General features: G+C 25.3%; 1 protein-coding gene across 1 annotated transcript in view; it reads left to right on the top strand.

The window, feature by feature from the left end:
- The window catches only part of LOC113548604 (leishmanolysin-like peptidase), a 65181-nt gene extending 40208 nt beyond the window's left edge, over positions 1-24973 (top strand). Inside the window, exons 4-11 of the mRNA XM_026949566.1 lie at positions 7648-7730; positions 9547-9664; positions 11770-12149; positions 13751-13976; positions 18028-18348; positions 19661-19820; positions 20342-20508; positions 22132-24973. Coding sequence (XP_026805367.1) covers positions 7648-7730; positions 9547-9664; positions 11770-12149; positions 13751-13976; positions 18028-18348; positions 19661-19820; positions 20342-20508; positions 22132-22419 — 1743 coding nt within the window. The 3' untranslated portion in view covers positions 22420-24973. The remainder of the gene's footprint in view (positions 1-7647; positions 7731-9546; positions 9665-11769; positions 12150-13750; positions 13977-18027; positions 18349-19660; positions 19821-20341; positions 20509-22131) is intronic.
- The last annotated feature ends 160 nt before the right edge of the window (positions 24974-25133 follow it).

The raw sequence follows: 25133 nt of genomic DNA, 5'->3' as shown, positions 1-25133 counted from the left end.
ATTGCATAATCTTAATTTATATTAAGAACATTATTTATGAATTTAAAAAAAAAAAAAAATTGTAATTCTTAAAAATATAAAGAAAATCTTCATTAAATTAATTTTGTATTTCCGCGAGACTTAAACTATTACTAAGGCGGAGTTAACATTTAATATAGAAAGTAGGAATACAATATACACATTTTATACAATATATTATGTTTAATATGCAAGTCGGTACATCATAAGTCTTGTAAGTACACATAATTCCAATTAAAATTTTTACGTTCATCGTTGAATGAAAAAAAAAATCTGCGCAGTTTAAATTTTAAAAATTTTTCATTATTGAGTGTACATTGTTACTATTTAGATAAATGTATTGTTACTATTTATTATACACGCATTCTTCAGTTTAAAAACAAAGAGAAAATTATTTCCGTTAATTGTAATTATAGGGTAGGGGTTATGTCAAGGGACGAATTTCCAAAATGCTGAACATTTCATTGGGTAAAATATTAAAATGCCAGTTTACCGTCGTGATTATTTATTAATATTTTAGAATTATAACTCAACAATATTTGATAGTGTATTTCAGAAAATAATTTAGTGAGAAAGATGGAGAGAGTAAGTGTGTGTGTGTGTGTGTGTGTGTGTGTGTGTGTGTGTGTGTGTGTGTGTGTGTGTGTGTGTGTGTGAGAGAGAGAGGGAGATTTAAATTCAAAATAAACGGTAAACTGAATAGCACTTATGGTTGCTGCATTAATTACTGTACTTTTACTATAGTATCAGTTGTTGACCTTACATAGATCAGACACTATGAAAATATTTGTATCGTTTGGATTTCTACTATTTAAGTTTATTAAAGTACATTTGTTATTTAATATTTACCTAGAATAAATTTTTTTTTTTTGGGCGAATTTACATTTCTGTAAAACATAACTAGGTTACTTATTTCAACAAAAAAAAACTCTCTGTTGATTATCAAAGGGATGTAATAAAAAGATTTTAAAGTTCTGTATTACAATGCGATAAATCGTGCAAATTATTCAAGTAAATTCCTACATCTGTATGTTATATATTAGCCCCAATAATATACATGTTATGTAGATACCTACAAATACTTTACTTTTACAGTTTGATATATTATCATGTTTATTATCGATTTATTAGTCCTGTTTTTAACTTATTTAGCTTCTTTTATTTAAATTAAAATAGTGGCCCAAAACAATATATTTTACGTTTTTTATTTTGGTTTGAATACTCAAAAACCTAGTACTTATTAGTATCGCTTTTGTAACTGCTAAGTAATTTTCAACATCGTTAAAAATTAAAAAAAATGACGGCACACCTGTTGTTAAATACTAATGTGTTCCATTATAAAACTATTTTTATATGGAACTTTTATTTAAATCCATTTAATCATAATATTATATAAGTATTTCTGCAGGCTCTTACGCCTAATTACGCCTTTCCTAATAGATCAAATAATTATAATATTTTTAACAACTCTTAGTTTAAAATAGTTATCAAAAAATTAAATAATTATGCTTTTTTAAACTTAAATATGTATATATATAGAGGATTAAAGTGAACACATAAAAATTTCATTTTGTTTCCTTGAATAACTGTTAGTAACTTTGCATAGATATTTTCATGTCCAAAATAAATTTTTGTATTTAAGTAATATTATAAATTGTTAATATTCTCATTCTAAGAAATTTCAATTCGGTAACTATGTTGGCGTAGCTATATAAAACATACACACCCAAAGTATTGTAATTACTACTAATTCGCCTGGAGCCATTGTAGACGCTTTCGTTAAAAACCGACAATTGGTTTTCGTAGAGTCAGTCCGGAAGTAGACGTTAAACCATTACATAAACACAATCGCAGAACTGGATCATGCATTTTTTGAGACACTGTACTGGTGTCCGTTCTTAGGTTTATTTAAATATTTATTGTAATATTTCTTTAGTCACGATTATACAACTACCTATAATGAGAAACTTTATTAGAAGTGGGTAGAATCGATAATGACGTGTACCTAAATACGAAGTATAATGGAGGCGTCATGTTAAACGAAAGTGTTTCATGGTGTGACCAGTATAAGTGCGGACTGATTTTATTTTTATTAACTTTCGTTGTTATTTATTTTTTATTTTTTAGTCGTTATTTTCCTAATTTTATAAATACATTTGAAAATAAATATGATGGATTAATTTTTTATTAATTTACTTGCAAAACATAAACTATATAAGTAACATTGAAATATTGGATTACTACATAATTTTATTTTCCTAATTCAAATCTAAAATAGATTCTCAACTTATATGTATAAAAATAGTATACCTAGTGTATAAATTATAATATTTTATTGTCTTGTCTTTATAATGATATTCAAATTCTACCAAATATCAATACTTAATAATATGTAATTTGCTTATTTTTATTTATTTGAAATAAACCATTTTTGGTTTTCTGTTACATAAATCAATATACGGTAATTATATAGTATATACTATATAGGTATAATAATACTTAAAAGGATGTCGGTGCACTATTTGTTTTCTCTATCTGACCTACGCGCTAAATAGCGAATTCACGTCGAGCAGAACGATTCTTATATTATTAGTTTTAATATTAAAGGAAATTAACTTGTTGTGAAAAAAGGTATAAATATTAACCTGGAAAATATTAAAATTGAAATATCGCTAAGCTTATACCTTAGATAATATTCTTACATTTAATTTAAGGTTAATTCTCTCCAATACTAAAGCTAACAACAGAAATTGGTTCTGCTGAATGTAGATTTGCTTTGTCACGCGTGGGTTCGAGAGAAAAGACTAACAGTGCGTTTACATCCTCTAACGCTCTTTATTATAATTTATTTTATAAATTATATTTATCAAATTATTATGAAGTAATTTAAAATGATTGAAAATCATTCGTTTAGGAAAGAGTTTCTATGAAACTAATGAGATTTGATTTATTCACATTCACATAATTACATTTATATTGCATGTAAAAAATATTTAATTGTATTATTTGAAGAATAATTTTATAAGTATTCAAAGAGTATTAATGACAACAAATTAACGAAATCAATAAATTACAGTCTAAATATTAAAAATAACTATTTATTTTTAATTATTCAAATGACAAAAAAAAATTATAAGACTGCTGTGGCTTTAAAAAGTTTGTGCGCTTATTTCTTTATTAATTAATCCTGTAGTCAATAAATTATTAATAATACTAATCAATCTTTTATAGTTTTTACAAATTGTAATTTTAAACAATTGAATAATTTTAAAAAATTTAAATAATCTAAATATTTGTAATATGTGATCAGTTTCTAATCCATTTAGTTTTTTTTCTAACCCCAGATGTATTAACGAAAAGATACATTTAACATTTTAGTTAATAGTTTCAATCTTTCTAAAAACTTAATTTAAATATGGTATTGCAATTTAAAAATAAAAAGGGTGGGCAAGTGGGTATCGCTCTGCTGTATAGTAGAGATGGAGAGTAGGTCACTATAATGGATGTATTAAATTTGAATGGCAGGTATCATTGTATCCGAAAAACGATTCTGAACGGAGATGATTTGTTAGTCTAGGATAATTTTTAGGATATATTATACAATTACCTATATTTAAATTAATTAAATTGTAATATATCGTTATTTTACGCGGTTTCGTAAATAATTAAATTTCATACGCTCATAAAATTTTTCTATATTGTCGCTATAATTTTTTTTTTTTTAGTAATGGAAAACCTTATATGGGGATTTTTAACCTTTTATTCCTTGCTAATTTTCGTGATTTTGATATATTTCGTAAACATTTGAATTTTAAATGCTTATAAACAAAAATTGTGACTAACGATTTTTGATTTTTTTTATTACGATAAGTAAACCTTGTATTACATTTTAAAGATTTTTTGGTGTGCAAAATTTTTTTTATCGGTATTTCAAGAAAAAAAATTTAGAAAAATCAAAAATTTCAGTTGTTTACAAATACCTTAAAGAAAGTCAAAATATTTTGAAAATTTAATCGTAAATAGATAACGCAAATATAAAAATTTTGTGAAAGTTTCAAGTATTTAAAAAAATTCGTTTTTTAGTTACAGCCAGATAAAAAAAATCGATTTTGTAAAAAACTGGCGTTATGCGTTAAAATTCCCGTTTCTCTGTTACTTTTTTAGGGGTTTTCTAGACGCATTTGAAAATTATTGGAATTTTTTACCTTTGACCTTCCCCCCATAGTACTAACTAGTTTCATTTTCCTTTTCAAAGAACTTTTCAAAGTTCCAAAACACGATGACAGACACACAAAAAAAAAGAACACACACATCATTGTAAAATCAATACATTCATCACTCCGTTCAGAATCTAAAATTTAATTATTAAAATGTTTATATAATTTGTATATTAATTTTAGTAAGTAAAAATGTAAAAATGTCGTGTGGTTTTGATAACGTATGAAACATTGTATTAAAATTAACTCAATCGCATGATAAATTACACAAATAAGTGTAGTTATATTAAGTAGGTACACAATTTAGTTACAAAATCTTGGTATACCAAAAATGTTTTCTACTCTATAAACATGAGTAGAGTTGCTTGTAACAAAGAATGTTTTATTTTTTTGAAAGAGCATAGACTATAAAAAACACTTAAAAATAAATCGAACTATTGAATTACTCTATTTTAGTATTATTAATTTTAATTTTAATTAATTTTGTTGTTTTATACATTTTAATATAATTTAATTATAAATAGTTTGGTGTATTATATATCTATAAGCATATTGTATAATAATTGTTGTAATATTAAAAATAAATATGTATTGTTTACTATAACATAACTTAAAAATGTAAAATTAAATTAACAAATTATTCTGTTTAAATTCAAATCTTTTCTATTTATTAATTTATTATAATAAATAACGAATACTTATTTATTAGGACTCCTGTACAAGGGGCAGATTAGACGAGAGGGCACTCGTCTGTCTTACTATCTAACTTTAGTAAAAATCACTTAAGTATAACTTGGCGTTATTAATATTACACAACATTTACTATCAGAAATATAATAAAGAAACACAAACTAATGATAAAATATTAAAATTTTTCTAATCGATTAAAAAAATAATTATATTGCTAAAACGTAAACGACAAAAAAATATTTAAACGAATTACAAAATCAATTTATTTTTATCTAAGAATTTGACAGCCTTTCAATTTTTATAATTAATTATTCATGTAAATATTTATGTGTTTAAATATATGTTATACAATCTAAACTATTGCATCTTCTACTAAAATGTAATTAAAAATGAATAATAATTGTTTTTCTGTTTATTTATAATTTTTCATTGAATATATACATAACATATAAATATTTAATAAATATTTAATATACAACAATAATTCTTTAAAAAGAAAAAAATTTATTCCATGTTTTTTTCAAATAAAATTGTTTTATAAAATTGTGTATTTCGTACACAAAATAATTTATGAATTGAATTAAATTTGCAATATATATATTTGTGTGTTTTTATAGAAAAGAAATTAAGTTATGACGTTTCTTCCAGCACTTTCTTGATTACCTTTTCCAGAAATTATGAGCATTTGGTCAAATTACTGATAAGTTAATATAATTATAAATTATTAAAAGTATATCATAAAAACTTTTCTTATAAAGTATCATAAAAACTGTCATACTATATTTAGTCATCTATGTTTATTATGAATTTAAAAGACTTAAGGGTACCTTAAGACACCAAGTAAATACTTTACAATTTTTCAAGTATAACCAGTTTTTTATTCTTAGTTAATTCTTACTTCAATAGATTTTCATATTTTTGTTTATCTAATGATTTTTTTTAAAATCCGTTAATTATTGCAAATAAAAACTAATTTATTACAAATTCGTAAATTTTATTTGATATTTTTGAAATTATGTATAACTCAAATGGTGGATAAATTAAAATGTGGGTTTTCATAACTTTTGTTAGAAAATAAATTTAAAACTCATAAAAATATACTCCATAGGGATATAGAAAAAGTTAAAATTAGTAATCTGTTCATGTCATGTATTTTATTTCTGAAAATAATAAATATACAGGTTAAAAAAGTATATTTTATATTTTTTAGTGTTTTCAGTTCTCTCATGAATGTAGATGAAAAAATACATAGAAAACTCCCTTAATTTTAATCATATTTCAATTCCGAGTGAAGCCATAAATGTATTGATTTTGTACAATGATATGTTTTTTATTTCTATACACAAAAATTAGTACATAATATACTTTGATAGTAGTTTTTGATAGCAAATGAAGTCTAATTGAAAGATCAAAATCAAAATTCCTAGTTTTTTTTCAAAATAAACGAATAAAAAAAAAAAAAAAATAATTTAGACAAGTAGATACCGCTCTATTGTACATTAGGTCTCTAATGGGTAGCTATTGTGGGTGTGTAAAAATTTGAATTCAATGATATATCTTTATTTGGACAATAGCTTTGTATAATGGTCATAGATGTAAGAAATATTCTTGTTTTTGAAAAATTTATTGGTATAGGTATTTAATTTAACGTATACTAATAATAATAATGTAAGACAGATAAAAAAAAAAAATTAAACTTATAGCTATTATTGAATCAGTATTAATTTCCTTATTCGTGTTTCATATTTATGTTGCAATATATTATATAGACTCTATATTATAGAGTATATAATCGAAAGATTTCTTGCCCTATTACGAAACATCAATTATCCTATTGTCCTTGAAAACTGTTTGAAAATCTAAAAATAATAAAATATATATTGTAATGAAATCTGAATTAATGTAGAATGTGTTTGACAACAACCCTAATCCGTTTTTATATTTTTTCTTTTTTAACTGTGGAGATCTATTATTTTAATGATTTTAATAATAATAGTTGCGCTTTGCGTATAAATAACTTAGGAAAACTTTGCTCGCTTTGACGTAATATAGGCACAATATATGTATTATATTAATATTGTTGAATTTAAAAACTATGATTTCTCATTTATCGCCAATTTTTATTTATGAATATGTTTGGGCTAAAGTTTTTATCAAACATATCTAAAAAAATACCTTAAGAAATTTATATTTACATGCATTGAACTATATTGGAAATTACTACTCGCAAATAAATTTCCAAAAATATCTAAAGTTTAAAACCAATTTCTAGTTTTATATGCAGAATCTAATATTGTAAGGTAAAGAATTCACAAATCTGTTACATAATTTTACCTATATCAAAACTGTCAAATCAATTGTTTAGATATAGAATATGCTAATAACAAAAAATACAAATACGAAATTCGTAATTTTATGTGCACTATCAAGATTGGACCATTATAATATGTGAAACGATTTTCAATGAGTAACACGTGTCCGTTAACTGGATATTAGAAAGCGTCTAAAGCTAATAATAATAGTAGGTATACTATTGGATAACACCATTGCCTTGTAAGGGGATCACATTGATAACAGTTTCACATTATACTACGCGACCTACTAAATGGCTTAAGAACTAAATGGCTTAATTAACCAACCGATTAATTGATTTTATTCTCTGGTACTGTCACATTTCAAATGTAATCAAAATGTTGTTGATCATTGTTTCTTTTCTTTTTAGAATACCATACTACCGGAAGCTGTACGTTTTTGGGAACAAGCACTCATGGTTCGCAAAACTGAAAACGTTATTCGACTCAACCGGTAATTATGTGAAAAATCTATTTAAAATTAATGATAAGCATTAATAAAAGGAAATTATATGTAAGAATTAATTGACATTTTTGTTGAAAATTGTCTATGTCTAATAGTTCTAAGATAATCAAAAATGAATAAAGAACAACATTAATTTAAATTATATATATTAACAACTTTTAAGATAGCGTTAATTATGGTGAAAAATAATAACATCTGGCATAATTCAAGTAATAATTTCAAAAAAATATCCAATCCTAAAACCATTAAAATTGAATTGAAAAACAGGGAAGTTATTTTGCTATATAATAGTTGTCGTGTTAACCTTGGCATTGAATAGTTTGCTTTTAAAATAACTTATAAGGAATCTTCTTTAAATTGTTTGAATATTTTTTACATTTTTAACTATACAATAATTTTCATCGTCTTGTCATTTAATGATTATTAGAAATTTTAATCTTTAAGCGATTAAAAAAAAAAATTTAAATATACTTTCGGTATTTTTTAATTGTAGTAAGAATAACTATAATGTATTAATTTTTCAAGATTTTTGGTCACAGATAAAAATATTATTGTACATAAATCAATGGAAAACTGAAATAAGCCAAAAATTTCAAGTACCTATAGTTTTCTATAATTAAGAAGAGACAAACTATTTTAAAACTATATCATATCTAAATATGTTTCATACAAATATTTGGTGATAATATCAAGTTTAAGGTTATTTATTTTTAATTAAAATAAAAAAATAAAATCAGTTTGGCCAGAAACTGGTTTTATATAAGATTCCCAGTTTTCTCTAATTCTTTTTCAAGTTTCTCCCGATTACTTTGTAAGGTACTAGGAATTTTTATTATTAACCCAAAGAGTTGAAGATTGAATAATTTTTTACTATATCAAAAGGTGATGACACACAAACATACATACACAAAACATAAAACACTCCTTTTGAGCTCCACTTAGAATCTAAAACAGTAATCATTGATTACTTATCGGTAGTTATCGGTTTAAATACGAAAAAAGTAGATAGTCATTTTTATATTTACACACAATGCATATACAGTACGTTCCTGAAATTAGTAAAATACAATGCAAATGTAAATTATTACTAAATTGAATTTTTAGTTCACACTAATACAAGCCATAGAATATACACGTATAGTACTAGTTGATTCCTCACGGCGTCGCCTGTGACAAATTAAATAATGTTTGTGGATTTACATTATCCTAAACTTATTTAAATGTGAACTACACAGATTTCTAACACAGTTATTAAATGGTTTCTTTAAATATAAAATAAACATATCAAATTATACCCAATTCTAAAAACATAATATTTTATTTTCTGTAACCAATGACAACGTTAAATAAACAGAAGCATGTTTGTTTTTTTTTGAGCCAGCAAATCTATTTGTAAGTCTCTTTAAAATACAGATTTAGAAAAATCCTTTATTAGTGCAATCATACAAGATGGTACCTATGTACTACGAACATTTCGAGTTAGTAATAACTATCATATTTCTATAAATTATAAATATTTTTATATCAGTGTAATCAGTGTAAGGGAACTTTATATATATATATATATCATAATATAATAGCTATACATTATGTATTATATTTAAACTTGCCCTTATAAACAAATTTTAATCTCAAAAAATGAATAGAAAGTATTTACAATTTTAATCCAGATGTGGATTAATAGTACAAAACTTGAACTTTTTGAATTCTGATCAATTTTTTAATATTTTAATTTAGCAACGTGCAAATATAATAAATGTACCTATTGAATTTTTTTTTATTAAATTCTTAAATTTTTTTACAGAAAATGTGTTAACAATCAAGTTTTTTATCGAAAAGGGGATCCTCATCCATACTGCAAGAATGCGTGTGAAGACCGAACAATGTGCGGTGAAGTACAAGTTCCCGAAGAGCATTTGGAGGTAAAATGTGTAACAATAATAATAAAATAGATATTGAATTAAAAAATATATATATATATTTTAATTTTCGTGATATTATTTTAACAAATGTCTTTCGTTAAGTTATTATTTATGATTAGTTTAAATATCTTTAAGTATATAGTAAGTAATAATAAAGTACCTAAATTAACTTAACATAAATGATTATATATGTAAATATTGTAATTTTCAATATCTTGAAATACAGAACTGAAGAACAGCCATATCATTATGGCATGATGATATTATAATATAAGCGTGGCGAAACTCATCAATGCTCACATTAAACATAATATACCGTGCTAGGTCATGTATTTTAATTTTTAAATGCATTATATTATAAGCATTTGTCTATAATCACTTGTTTATGGTGGGCTATGTTTACGTAAGTAAAGTCAGGGTACATATGCACTTGACTCCAAACATCTAAGGGACTTATTACTAGTGTATTACACATATTGTTATGGTAATCGGTTAAAATAACACGGGAAAAAGCCAAACAAAAAACTACAAAATTATAATTTTAAAGTACACAAGGACAAACATTTTAATTAGTTTCAGCATTATATCAAGTTTCATTTCAATTTTAATATTAATGTTTCATTGTCAATAACAATAAATTAAGTCAGGATTATATTATGATATCTATCGTTTTAGATCAAACGCTCGATTTTTATTATTTTTATTTGAAAAATGATATATGTGATTTTTAGTTAAAACCTATATTTTGACGTTTATAACCTTGTTGTTTTTTACTGTATCGTTTTGTTATACTTGACATTTTTTTCAGAGCTATTTTATCTTGGTTAATATTTTCTTTAATCAGCTGTATTGATTTTAAAAATCAATGTTTAATATTATAAAATGTTTGTGGCTATATAGCGTAGAATCGTAGACTAAATTTAGTTTAAAAATAATCATATTTGTTTAATTGTTTTCAAATAAACTGAAAAGTGCAAGACGTTTTTTTACAAAACTATATATTATATATATATTATATTATATTAAACATAGATTTATTTAAAAATTATTTCTCTTCATAAGTTTAAATTTATAAAAATTTGAGGAACGCTTTAGTAAGTAGGCAAACTATGGCCCAATTTCGTTGAATTGGGCACGGATTATTGGCATATTTTCATAATTATGTGTCCATATTATTATGCATTTATGACACACTTTTCAGCTTGATGATAATAAGCTAACAGTTATTTGTAAAATTTAGTCTAATTTTTCAAAAATTTTCAAAGGTTGATGAAAATTCAAATCTTCCTAAAATAATATAGTTCCATGATTGCAAAATAGGAGGATTTATAAATTATAGTAATCGATATTAATCTATCAAAATTGTATACTTTGTACAATTTGTCAGAATATAATAAGTACTAAATTAAATATATAGATACATCTATATATGTATCATCTTTAAGGTTATCTTTAATATAAACATTTTAATAACTCAGAAACAACAAGTTTTTTATAGATACATTTCTGTAATGCAGTTCGTACCTGCCTTGACAAAAAAAATAAATCCGGATCCATAAAAGAGAATTAAATGAAATGTAGAACTTAATGTTTTACCATTACATTAAAAAAATGGTCCCCACTGGATGATATGCTTAATAAGCGTGAAAACATAGCATATGACATAAAAATCGATTATGCAAACAAAAAAATAGGCCAAAAATTCGTTAACTATCTAGGACCAAAAATAATCAACTCTTTAAACTTAAATGTAAAAAAATACTTAAGAATTAATACTAAAATTAATATAAATAGATATATAAGTTAATCGTTATTATGTGAGCTTTAAAATACTTGTAAACTTTATATAATATATTATTTATGTATAGTATATACTAAATTTCAATAATGCTGTTCTTATATTTCTTTTTTTTCTTTCTGTTCTTATTGTTAAATCTGTTTTTTGCTTAGTATATATTTAGATAAATAATATTACCTATCAGTAAAATATTAAAATTCACAAAAATAACTCTCTACCTCCAACACAAGCTTTGCTTATAGGAGGTAGATAAACCATAGAAATTGTATGATTACATATTATGTAACGAGTGTCTTTATTTATTTAGGCATGCAAAACGTGTAACGCATCAGGCATGGATTGTGGCACGGGAACATCAAAATCAGGCGTGGGCATTGAAGGAGCTGACTTCGTGTTCTATGTAAGCGCAATGGAGACGGAACGGTGCCACAAAGGGTTGACGGTGGCGTACGCAGCTCACTGCCAGCAGGAATCGTCGCTGGACCGGCCGATTGCCGGACATGCCAACCTGTGTCCAGAGAGCATCAGCACTAAGCCGCAGGAGCTCGAAGTGCTCCTATCCACGGTCAAGCACGAAATACTGCACGCGCTCGGTTTCTCTGTAAGCCTGTTTGCATTTTACCGAGACGCTAATGGGTATCCACTGACTGCTAGGGAAGACAACGGCAAGCCCAGGCTCAACGAGAAGTAAGCTAAACGACCAATTAATTTTATACTCAGTGCCTAATTTAGGAGTGGGGAACCAGGGATTCGTACCTGGCTGTAAAATTTTTAAATTATTTAGGGAGTAAATTGTACATGTCAATGTATTTATCTTTTGTAGTTTATACATAAATGACAAGTCGGTTAAGTAGCAAACCAAATTAAAGTATATCTTGCCATTTTCATAATTGAAAACAAGATAAGTGTATTACATGATCGAATTTCACATACATAAAATGATTAATCAATACGTAATTTTCAGAAATAGTTCAAAGAACTACGCGTAGGTGTATAATTAATATTATATACCTAACTATATAATAATCCTTGTATTACATTTTCCAATCTCAAGCCTAATGATAGTCAATTTAATAATTTTATTAACTAAAACATCTAAAACAAAATTTTCAAAATATAAAATTTCTAAAGAATTTTCGCAACCAATACATGTAAAAATACTTTTTATATAATAAATAATAATTAGTTGTTTAATTTATTAAATTATTTTTAATATTAAACAAAGAATTTTGGTATGTTTGTGCAATTTAAATTATTTGATTATTATTTAATAGCAAATATTTTAAAGATTATTAATAAAATATATTTTAACAAATATGTTATAAATGTAAATAAAAAAATATTAAATAAGTATTTATATATATATATATTAACCGATGAACATTACAAATAAAATTACCACATGATTTACATTATGTTTATTTGAAACGATTTTTGTTGTTTTAATTTTTTCTGTATAAATATTAATACTAGCAGGTATAAAAATATAAATTAAACCACAAACAAAATAATATATTTTTGAAAGGTATTTAATATAATAATGAAATTTCTTAGTTACAACTTAGTTATTTCAATAAAAATAGTAGATTTTATTAATATCCCCAGAAGTCAAAATACTTAGATCTGGATTTTTACTTAGGCCTAAGTTATAGGTACTAAATCAGTCATCTTGTTCATAAGTAACTATCGTTGTGACGCGAAATGTTTAATATATTTTAGGTATGTCCTGACTGGGTTCACTCGTTACGACTACAAACATCAATATTGTCGCTGCATTTTATTCTCGAATCATTACAATTTATTTCATACTTTTGTTGATTTTCAATTTATTTGGCTGACGTAAATAAATAAATAAAAATATAATTATGTATTATTTTTTTTATAACAAATTTTAATACTATAATTACATTTTATATTTTTATGATTGATAATTACTACTTAGGTATAGTTAAACACACTTAACATTTTTTTAATTTAATGAATGATATACTTTGACAGTACCTTATTGAGTTTTGCGTTTTCATTTATTATTCGTTGAACATTTCTAAAATTTAAATCTTTTATTTAATCAACTTTGATTAATTTTATTATAATATTTCAACATATAAAGTACTAGACTGGTGCATATATATTCAATAGATACTAAAATTTTAATCTATTCTTGTAGTTTTATTAAATTAATGGCCGATTAAGTAAAAAATACGGTTATTCCCTCCAATATATTTTCTGTTGTTTAACATATAATAATAAGTATAACTTACAAACAATCATTTGATTATTCTATATAGACTTCAAGCAAGGCAGTGGAGTGACAAAGTAATCAAGACGGTGGTAAGACGCAATTGGATAGTACATGGCGGCGTGGTCGACAAAGAAGTTCAAATGATGGTTACACCTCGAGTCGTAGAAGAAGTTCGTAAACATTTCAACTGCTCATATTTAGAGGGAGCTGAACTGGAAGACCAAGGGGAAGATGGAACTGCTCTCACTCACTGGGAAAAAAGAATTTTTGAGGTATTAACTATAAAAATTATCTTAAAATTATGATAATCGTATCTATTCACTTTAAAACACATACGCGTATAATATAATTACATATTAATTAAATTTATCAGTCTCGTTTTAGAATTTCTTTTTTAAGTTGATTATTGTGTCGAAATATTTCATATTGTAGAATATTTCTTCAATTTTGAAAGTTTATTTTAAACAAAAATGATGGATTTGAGTATGACACATATTATGAGAAGTGTATACCTACCTCTTTCTCTTATTTTTTCAAATGAGTTTCTTCGGGTTTTTAAATTTTTCCAATCTGCTAAAGTAATCAGTAAATTTGGTTATATGTATATCCTATAAGATGATCAAATTAGCATCAATCATAAAATAAAAAGTCTAATCAATAAACCAACTGTTTTGTAAATTGCTTGTAAACACCAATAATAATGTTTTCTACGCGTATAACCAATATTTAGAACATCTTGAAATTAGATTTACACTTCGACGATTTTATAAGTTTATAAAATGTTTAAAGCTCAAGGAAATTGATGTTTGTTATGAAATTCATAGTATACTAAAATTTCTAAGGGTTAAATTTAATTGAGAAAAATAACCTTCATTTTTGCGTATTAAAAACTTATTTAACATAATATCAATACCTAACATTATTTTAATAAATCAATTTTACTTAATAAATAATAATTTGATCATTTTTAATTTATATGAATCATCATATTTAATAATTAAATTTTAAAAAGAAGTTTACAATTTATTAAATTAATTTGTATCTATATGTAAAAATCGTTCAGCAACTATTTTTAATATCAAACAAAAAATTAAAATAAATATTTATGTACGATTAAATACACAAATAATTTAAACAGATAACTTTACAGTTATAACTAAGTATCTATTTAAGGTAATGCGTACTTATTTTATATTTAGATTTGCGGTTTGTCGATTTTTAAGGATAGTTTATAATTTTATTTTTTTAATTACCTAGTTGTTATTAATTTATTTTTCTATTAATAATTTGATAGATAGAACTGATTTTTGTCAAAAAAACTCCTACCATTTATTATTGTTGTTACTTGATGAGTCAAAACCTAAGTACAGTGTGAATAGATTCCTGGTTTATATTTACCACTAAATAATTGCTTAAAATTAATCTAAATATTTGGAAATTTTCATTGTGTACAAAAAATACTAATAAACATAATAACTAAAAAAAAAAAATGTAAAGTTCTTATAATCAATTTTTTGACGAAAGCTGGTGTTCTGTTTTCCAGTATTTTAATGTTGTTTACTTTTTTCGTTTTTGCCTTTTATTTTGAAAAGTTTTCATAATGTTTACTTCTGACTACCTACAAACTAGATTCTGGTTAAAAACCACCTCATAATTGAAGCATTTTTTTTTACCAACAAAATTGTTTTCGAAATATTTTGATTTTTTCGTCATAATTCTGAAACGAATAACTAAATAAGAGACCTAACATTTTTACAAAATATTTAAGATTCTATTTCCTATACATGATAGGATTATTTTTTATACATTTATAATTTATAATATATTTGACTTATGTATACTTTTCTCTTAACTTATGTATTATATAATTAACAGAGACCTATAAATAAACAAACAGATATTGTAAATAAATTACCAATTTTGCACTGGTAAATCCTAAACCTGCACTTATATAAGACCTTATTAGTATCAAGATTTTACAGTATAACTGATATTTAAAAACTAATTTAAAAACTAGTTCTAATTTTGTTATAAGTTTTCATTTGAAAAAATGAACTTCCGATTGCTACCCGGTATTTCAGGAAGTATGTGCCATGAAAACAATAAGACAATAGTTAATATAATAATTTCAAAGATACAGATTGGTGTAAACAAGCCATTGTTTACTTCCTTGATAGTCTGTAATGTATAAAGTGTAAATAATTAATTCATTAAAGTTCGCCCTTTATTGTTTTCAATGAATCGAAATAATAATAACTAAAATTGAATAAAATTTTAAAATTATATTATGAATACAAAGAAACAATTTCCGCGTTCTTTTTTTTTGATAAAATTATGTAAGAAAAACAAAATAATCAGTGTTTTATAATATTTTTGAAAATATATAGTCATCTTTATCTCATATGCGCATTCATAATTTAAAATATTTAATTTTAATGTAGTAGTCTTCTGATCCATCTAATTATCACAATAATAAAGACTTTTATTAAATTTTTTAAACATTTAATATATCAAAAATTGAGACTTTTCAATAACATATAATTGCGTTATTAAACATCCATTATTTCAGATATTCTCACTTTATAATTAAGTGTTGAAGAAACTATGTTTAATATCTCACATTTGTGATTAATATTAGTATATTATTATTATTGTAAAATTGAAGGCTATTATAAATCATTGCACTTTCAAAACAATTATAAAGGTTTAGCACAATTGTCCATAACGTTTAATGAATGTTTTCTTAAACTTTAAATGCTTGTCAAAATTACTAAATTTATATTAAAATAATAAATATGATATTACTTTTAATACCCTAAAAATATAAATTTTATTTACATAAATGTAAATTTTTTTAAATTTCATATGACTATAAAAGGATCCTTCATGATAGTCGACTAATTTTCCCAACTGATAATGTATGGTCTTTAGTTTCAAACTTGTATGTAATAAAAATTATTCTTGATTATTTCTATAATATTATTAAAATATATATTTTATAACTTGTAAATATTACCATAAGGTTAGCATTACTGCAATACTGTTTTTTTTTTTAATTAGTAATAAATAATAATTGAGGTATTGAATCAAGTAGGTAACAAATTATTAAGAAAATATAAAAATGTATAGGTTAAAAATGTTTCTATCTAAAATTTTTTATTGAAAATTAAATTATTACCAAAACACATAGTAACCAGATATAAAAATCCAAATAAAGTACATTTTAAAACTTTTCTCCTCCATCATAAAAAACCTTACCCTGGTTAAAATTTGACAATGTGTATTCTATTCTACTTATTTTGTCCATAGATCGTTTCCATCTATATAAACGATTTTTTTATTACTGTATGATAGGAGTAGCGAACCTTTTTGGGGTCAAGTGCCAAATTTTCCTAATCGAGGTTTTATAAATTTTATCACGTACCCAAAAAATAAAGTTCCAGATTTATTATGTATTATTTAAATAGGCTGACCTTTTTTCTTATAATTATAATTTTTAAATGTATATTATTAGTTTCTTTGAATTTCTTATAACAGTCATAATCAAAATTTTATAAACAGCATAATTTTTAATAATTTCAATTTTTCACGTACCATTGAAATTTGATCAACGTGCCACCTTTGGCACGCGTGCCGTAGGTTTGCCACCCCTGCAGTCTATAATTTCAATTTCTATTATCGACTATAAAAACTAACTATTTTAAATTATATTTTCATCACTATAACAACTTATTAGGTGTGTTTCTTTATGATGAAAATACTTCGAACTTAATACATTTATAACATATAGAAATTCTAATATATTGTTATTGAAAAAATTAAACTTTGAAAAAAACATTGGATAACTAATAATAATATATTTCCTATATATTTAACTTCAATAAAATTATATATTATCTTGTATTATTATACATGTGGGGTTAAATAAAATACAAATAAATAATCAAATTATTAAAAATCATTACCATGTCTTACACCGTAATATTTTCAACAAATATACTTAACACTATTGTTAAGGACACTAGGAAAATGTATAAAAAAAGAATACGTCTGGTCATCATACCTTTACAGCGTATTATAAATACCTATTAACCATAACCTAATTTTTCAAGGAAAGTTAATTCCTCGGCCTAAGGTAGGTGTAATTATTTCTGAGAGTTTAGTGGTATAGAAGCGTAAAATTATCGGACTTGACTATAATATTCGAGACTTGAGTCACGTACCTGCATTATTTATCATTAAATCGTTTACTATATTTTTGCACTTTATACTATAATAACACTTTATTTCATTTAAAACTTATTATATTTAAACGTTTTTTAGAATGAAGCAATGACTGGTACTCACACACAGAATCCTGTGTATTCGCGGTTAACTCTAGCTCTGATGGAAGATACTGGATGGTATAAAGCTAATTATTCATTAGCCCAGGATCTCAGTTGGGGCAAAAACTTGGGTTGTGATTTTGTAACAAAAAGCTGTAAACAATGGATGGACATGAAACGTGCCAAAAGCCAATCCATCCATCCATTTTGCAATAAGGTGAAAAGAGATCCTCTGGAAACTGAGTGTACGGATGATCGTAGCTCGGTAGCATTGTGCAACCTAGTCGAACACGTACAGCCATTACCAAACTTCTATCAGGTCAGTAACATACTTTGTAATTATTATTGTTTCAAAATTTGTGCTTCTATGTTACCGGTAAATATTCTGAAAACAAAATATGTTATAACTTCATATATTATATTATACAACTAAATATTGTACATTATAATACATTATAATTTATACCACGATAGTATGAAACTTAGTTTTTTTGTGCTTGATATAACCCACAAAGTTAATCCTAATAGATAAATGTATTTGTTTATTAGATTTTACTTTAATTTATTTTATTTAAATAAGCTTACTTTACACATTTTACCTGTTCTAATTGTATTTATAATCAGCTAGAATTATAAATATTATAACTTAGAATAAACTAAAAAAATAGACTAGGGTTTTTTATAATTATTGAATATTGAATTTGCCCACTTAGTTTAATAATTATGTTATCACTTATAGATTGTTTTGAATAAAATGTAAGTTATAAAATATTTTATTATTCGTATTATATATAGGTACAATAGTGTAACATAAATAGTATAATTACGTATAATATATATAAAATCAATTTTTTCCAAAACACCAAAGCAATAATAATATAGAACAAATAGAAAATTGAATAATACATTTAATTTCATATACATTTTTAAAAATACAGTAAATTACGTTGTAAAATAATATAATTCTTTTTAAAGTGTAAATTTGTGTTTTATCTACCTACAATAGTTTTATTAAATGAACATTTATTTGAAAATCACGAATTTATCAAGTACAGATATACGAGTATATTGATTCAAAATTATAAATTTTCCTTTTAAATTTTTAAAAATTAAAATACCCATTTTTTTTTTTAAATAAGTAAATTTAAAAACAGTACGAACACGATCAGATACTGGGTAGGAATTTATCATATTTCACTAGTTCTGTATAATAATTTTAATTTAACAGTAATAATATCTATAAAAAAAAAACACTCGGATATAAAAGTTTATCGATTTTATAATACTTAGAAAATATGGAAAATTGTAATATAACTTTAAATTAAATCTTTTAAAACCTTAATACCTAGGTTATAAGTCCTAACAGGAATATGTTCAGCGCAGTCCATCATCTTCTTGAAAAATAAATATCTAAAATAAAAAAATAAAGAATGGGATTTGGAGTCTAATTTAAATAAACTTTAAAATTTCTATTAAAATGTTCGTTTTAACTTAAAACAAGTTCACATTTTTAAAGTTGTATAGAGATACTTTACTAGTGTTAACACTATTAATCACTATATTTATTTATTTATTATTACTGTAGCTATCTAGTAATTGCATTTATTCTTATTTTTATTATATTATTTTAGAACTTTGATAACATCCCACACGTAACACCCGGTCGTGAAGCATATTACGGAGGATCTGTAAGTCTAGCGGATTATTGTCCATATATACAAGAGTTTATATGGAGGTCCAAAAGTGTGGTGATAAGAGGATCACATTGTCAGTATCCAGAAAATAATCCACGTAAGTACATAAATATATTAAACTTTGAATGACATGCATCACTATTGCTGTTCAGATCAATGATTATGATATTAAATTAATATAAGTATTAAATAAAACAATACAATTTTAATATAATATACATCACTGTATCAGATATAATATTAGGTTAAAGGTATTGGTAAATTTAAAACTGAAAAACATTATTTAATCATTTTATTCAATACGCTGTAGTTGTCGATTTGTATAAAATAAAAAAATGTAAACGCGTGTTGCTTTTTAAATTTCTGTGCATATCATCGATTATTGACATGCAACAGACACTTTATAATCTAATTTCGATTTATATAATAGACTTAGTTTAATGAAATCTAAGTTACTCTTATTATCTCGTTGTACAATATAGTTATAGTTGAACCAAAACATAGTTGAAAGAAAAATAAATGTTGTATTGTAATTTTCTAATGTTTGATGACCATAAAACTATCAAAATAATAGACTTTCTTAATACACAGTTGATAGTTTTATCTTATTCTATATAGATCCGGATAAGAACTTTGCGTTAGAAGTATATGGAGACAATTCTAAATGTTTCGACCATACTAATCAGATGTGGGAAGAACAAACGTGCAAACAAGTTAGACAATGGCAACACTGGGGCTCTGGATGTTACGAATATAGCTGTCAAAATGGAAGACTTCATATTGTTGTAAGTATTTCCCTACTTCAATTATTAAAACATGTAAAAATGTATTTCGAGTGATTTTTTTTAAATATTATCTAAATTATTTAATGAAACGTATCTATTTATAGATGTTTTGATTTTTCTCAATGGTATTTATCAAACAGAATATAAATTTAAATTATACATATATATGTTAAAATTAGTTTTTAAATTAAATAACTGAGTATCAGACATATGAATATTCAATATAATTCTTCAGTAGTATTGATCATATAATATAATTAACCATATAGGTAGGCAACTAATATATTTATACATTTATTGGCTGGTAGTAGGTATTAAATATTAATTCCGATTTCCGATTGACGACTCATTTTTTTTTGCTTAGCGACCTTTTAATTGTCTTAGGTAGTGTAATCTAATTATACTGTTTTTAAAACATCGTATTCTTAGTACTGATTTTATTTTCAACAATAATTTATTATATAAACTGTGTACTACGCCGTATTTTTAATTTACTATAATATGTATTTTGTGTAGTTGATAATAAAAAAAAATAAAAAAAATAATTTAATTTTAAAGAATAAAGTACCTATAACTAATCTTATAAAATACTATAGCATTTTAATATCTACTAAATTTGTTTTTATACAAATAAATTTTTATTTAAAAGAAATATCCTTGTACGTATATAGCTTAAAAAAGTCTGAATTTAATTAACTTGCGTTTAAGATAAATTACTTTATTTAAAAGCTTACTTACATAGTTTTAAAAAAAAGTATATAAAATAATCTAAAACTTTCGTACATTTTAATTGAATCATAAGAAACTTCAAAGTAGTACAAACTAGGTATCAGAAAATTTTAATTTACTATACAATAGTATTTTCTGTAGTTTTGAACACTACTTAGTTGTTTTCCAACAGAACAAAATATATTAATTGTATTCTCAGAATGTATATATATATATATATATATATAAATATAGAAAGTGTTATGTAACACTGTGTAGTTTATTTTTGTAATCTGAAAATAACAGATCATACTCAATTATTTAAATCAGTAAAATAATAATTATGTACAATTTTTCTTTGGAGGGGCTTTAATGTCAAACATTTTTGAACGTTTGAATCTGCTTCAAATTTCTTTTCCTTTTAATGGTAAGGACAGGAATTTATAGACACAACTATGTATCATCACATAATAGATTAAAGGTAGTAGATGAAAATATCATATTAATTTGACTAAAAGCGTATCGGTAAGGGTAGGTTGACATTTGGGTGTCTATGGTAAAGCTCTCTGGTGAGTTGATGTGATTCAGCGTCAGCAAAGTGAGCAATAAGCACAGCTCCCTAATTTATTATAATATTTTTTCTCCTCACTTAAAAAAAAAAAACGATCGTGATCCCATGATCCCATCCATATCATTGACAATGCAATATAGTCATTGCCCAGTACTAAGATAATAATTCGTGTAAATTCACGCCTATCCATGACTCATTGGTATATCCATAATGGTTTTATATTTATATTCTTCGTTATCGTATAGTGCAGTATTATGATATAAGATATACATTTGGCGTATCACTATGTATATAATACATCATATTAAAATATCGTATGGCGTATTTGTTTATGTGCATTACAGGTGTCCAACCACACGTACACGTGCTACTTCCCGGGCCAGGAATTGGTCATCCGGCTGGTGGCCAACGGTTGGCTGCACAAGGGCGTCATTGTGTGTCCGGCGTGCGAGGAGTTGTGCGGCGGCGGGTCGGACGACAACAAGTGCAAGCCGCCGCAGGACGTGCCGCTCACCGTACCGTATCACCGCGAACAACTAGCATGCGGCGGCACCGCCACAGTCGCCGTCACGGCCGCAGCCGCTGTCACCACGGTAACCGTCGCCACGCTGTTACTCATGATCTCGACGTGAACAAACAACGATGTGATAATGTTAAAACATATATTATCGTATTTCGTTTATCATTCCCTCTCCCTTTCATTATCTCATTATCTATATCTATCTCTTCCTATTTTTTATTTCGTTCGTCCCTCTAACCGCTAGGGCGCTTTCGTGTGTGTGTATTTGTGTATGTCGTGTGTATATATAATATTCCTTGTCTATAAAAATATATACAAAAGATAGTAATTTATGATCGTAATCGTAGTCATCGCAGCATTCCTAAATCGTTGCGCGCTTGTCCGGAGCGCAAATTTCATCGCACTCTGTAATAAAGTGAATAACATGAATAACTATAGATCGACGCAGATATTTACGCATCGATATTTTTCCAACCAACAACACAGTATACGCATAGAATTAATATATTGCATCAACGCAACGTAGGTACCCCCCCCCCCCCGCACCAAAAAAAAATTGTACCGCAATCGTGTCGGCATGTCTTATGAACATGTTTCTAGGCATATAGGTAAATCGATTTTTACGCGCGATTTACGAACTAATGTGGTCATCCTCCAGGCTCCAATTGGATTTGCGATCGCATGCACGTATCCGCCGTTTGATGTACAGTCTACACGTATACATCTCAGGTACAAGATGTTACAAAGTGGTATTTCACCATTAAACAATTTAATTTTTGGACTTGACCTTCACTGTACTATAATATAGTATAATGTGCAACGTCTGAACAAAATTAAATTATATAAAATATATAAATGTTAATGTGGAAATATTGACAATCAAATTAACATTTCTCAATTACCTACTTATGCAAGCGTATTCGCTTTTCCCAGTTTTTAGATGTTATTTATTGGCTAGTAACTCTTATAATTTTTTTTTATTTTGATAATATGATTTATTTATTATGAAGTTTCGATTTTTCTTTATTGCGTTCCCACTTATTATTTCTGTGATAGCTTGATTCCATTTTGTTATTTTTATAGCGTACAATTTTCCATTGTAAATATCGATCGTCCTCGTGTTGGAGGTATACAACGTTTTCGTAATATTTCTGGACTAGGGTCATGGACCGTGGAATACAAAAGTAAGTTTTCTTCTATTGGAGATGTTAAGAATGTTAAAAATTAATAGGTGCTAGAACCAATCCCAGTGATGAAAATGCTCATGTATGGATATAAATATGAAATAAAAAGTAATCATTTTAATTGTAATCTAAGTTAGAAAAACGTTAGAAAAAATATTAATGAAACGTATAGGTATACCATGTGTCATTATAATCATTAGAATTCTCATGATTTGTATGTAATATTTTTAATTTTTAATTGAAGTACGTATATAAATTATTTAGTTTGCCTACTTCAAAGTATACATCCTGTCATTGATATAAAGAGTATCCGAGTGGATACATGTATTATCTATGTTTGTGTAATGATATGTATTAAATGGCATTATAAGTTTTTTTACCAACTCTGTACAAAAATATGTTTGTTAAGAGTAAACAGCTATAATCTAACTTATTCCATTTGATAGAACAATTTTGTTAACAAAAGGAAAAAATATCAAACAAAGAAAATTGTTTTATAACCAAATTTTTAATCAGTATTTAAGCTTACAAAAGTTTCTTTTTTTAAAATTTTAAACTAAAATATATCATTGAAAAAAACTTCTTTTTATTCCGTAAATATAATAAAACATAAGTCGCAATAAATATCTATTTCGTTACTGCCATGGCCAAGGTACGTACTTCAATCAATATTTGACTTTCGTTATTCGGCATAAATATTCCGAGTATATTATTTTAGGTAGATATTATTATGTATTTTACTGTTTTCGTGCACGAATAAATGGCCAGAGGCCGGATATTTAAAAATGCTCAAAAATAAATAATAATATTCTGATATACTACAAACAAACATTCCACACTTCCAGACTCCAATATATACGTATATAATATGTGTATTTTGTATATACCTACTGCCCTACTAGTTAGATACTGCTTGGTGCTTTAGTAGAATTAATTAATTGTTTGAGCGGATGTAAACATTTACAATTGAAATGGAACATTATGCCATCATAAGATGACGTATTTTTTTATCAGTAAATCTTCTATAATTTTATCTTCTGTATCCTTATAATATTATGTGTATTCTATATCATAGTTACCTACCAATTTGTATTGTGTAAAGATATTATTTTTATTTTATTTTTAAGTACCTATTGTAATTACTAATTACCAATTTATAAAATATATTATGTTTATAAGTGTCACTAGACGTTAAGTTGTGAATATGCGTTTTTTTCAACTAGGATTAGTTTTATAGTGTATAATATGTAAAATTAAAAATAACGCAAATATTATACCTATTATGTCTGGATGATTTCCCTCAAAACCACACCCTAATAATATTTGATAAAACTTTTTTGGTAACCACTATTGGTACTTATTGTTTATTTTACCCTCATTATATTGTTTCTAAATTATATAAATAATTACGTACTATTAAGAACTATATAATTGTATACCTATAGTACCTAATACTCATATTATATAGAATCATTTATCGTGTAACCCAAATATAATAAAATACATGTTTTGTTGTTCCTATAGAATGTTAAATCGTGTTTTATTGTTATGCCTATAATAACTAATAACTGTAACCAAGTCCTGCGCGTGTCGTTTTGGCACGGCGAATTCGGTTTTAATTTTTCCGATTACTCGCAGGCTG

This window comes from Rhopalosiphum maidis, chromosome 4 (assembly GCF_003676215.2).
Source record: "Rhopalosiphum maidis isolate BTI-1 chromosome 4, ASM367621v3, whole genome shotgun sequence".
Taxonomy (NCBI): domain Eukaryota; kingdom Metazoa; phylum Arthropoda; class Insecta; order Hemiptera; family Aphididae; genus Rhopalosiphum; species Rhopalosiphum maidis.
The sequence above is the reverse complement of the archived record's forward strand: the minus strand, read 5'-3'. Positions and strand labels throughout refer to the sequence as shown.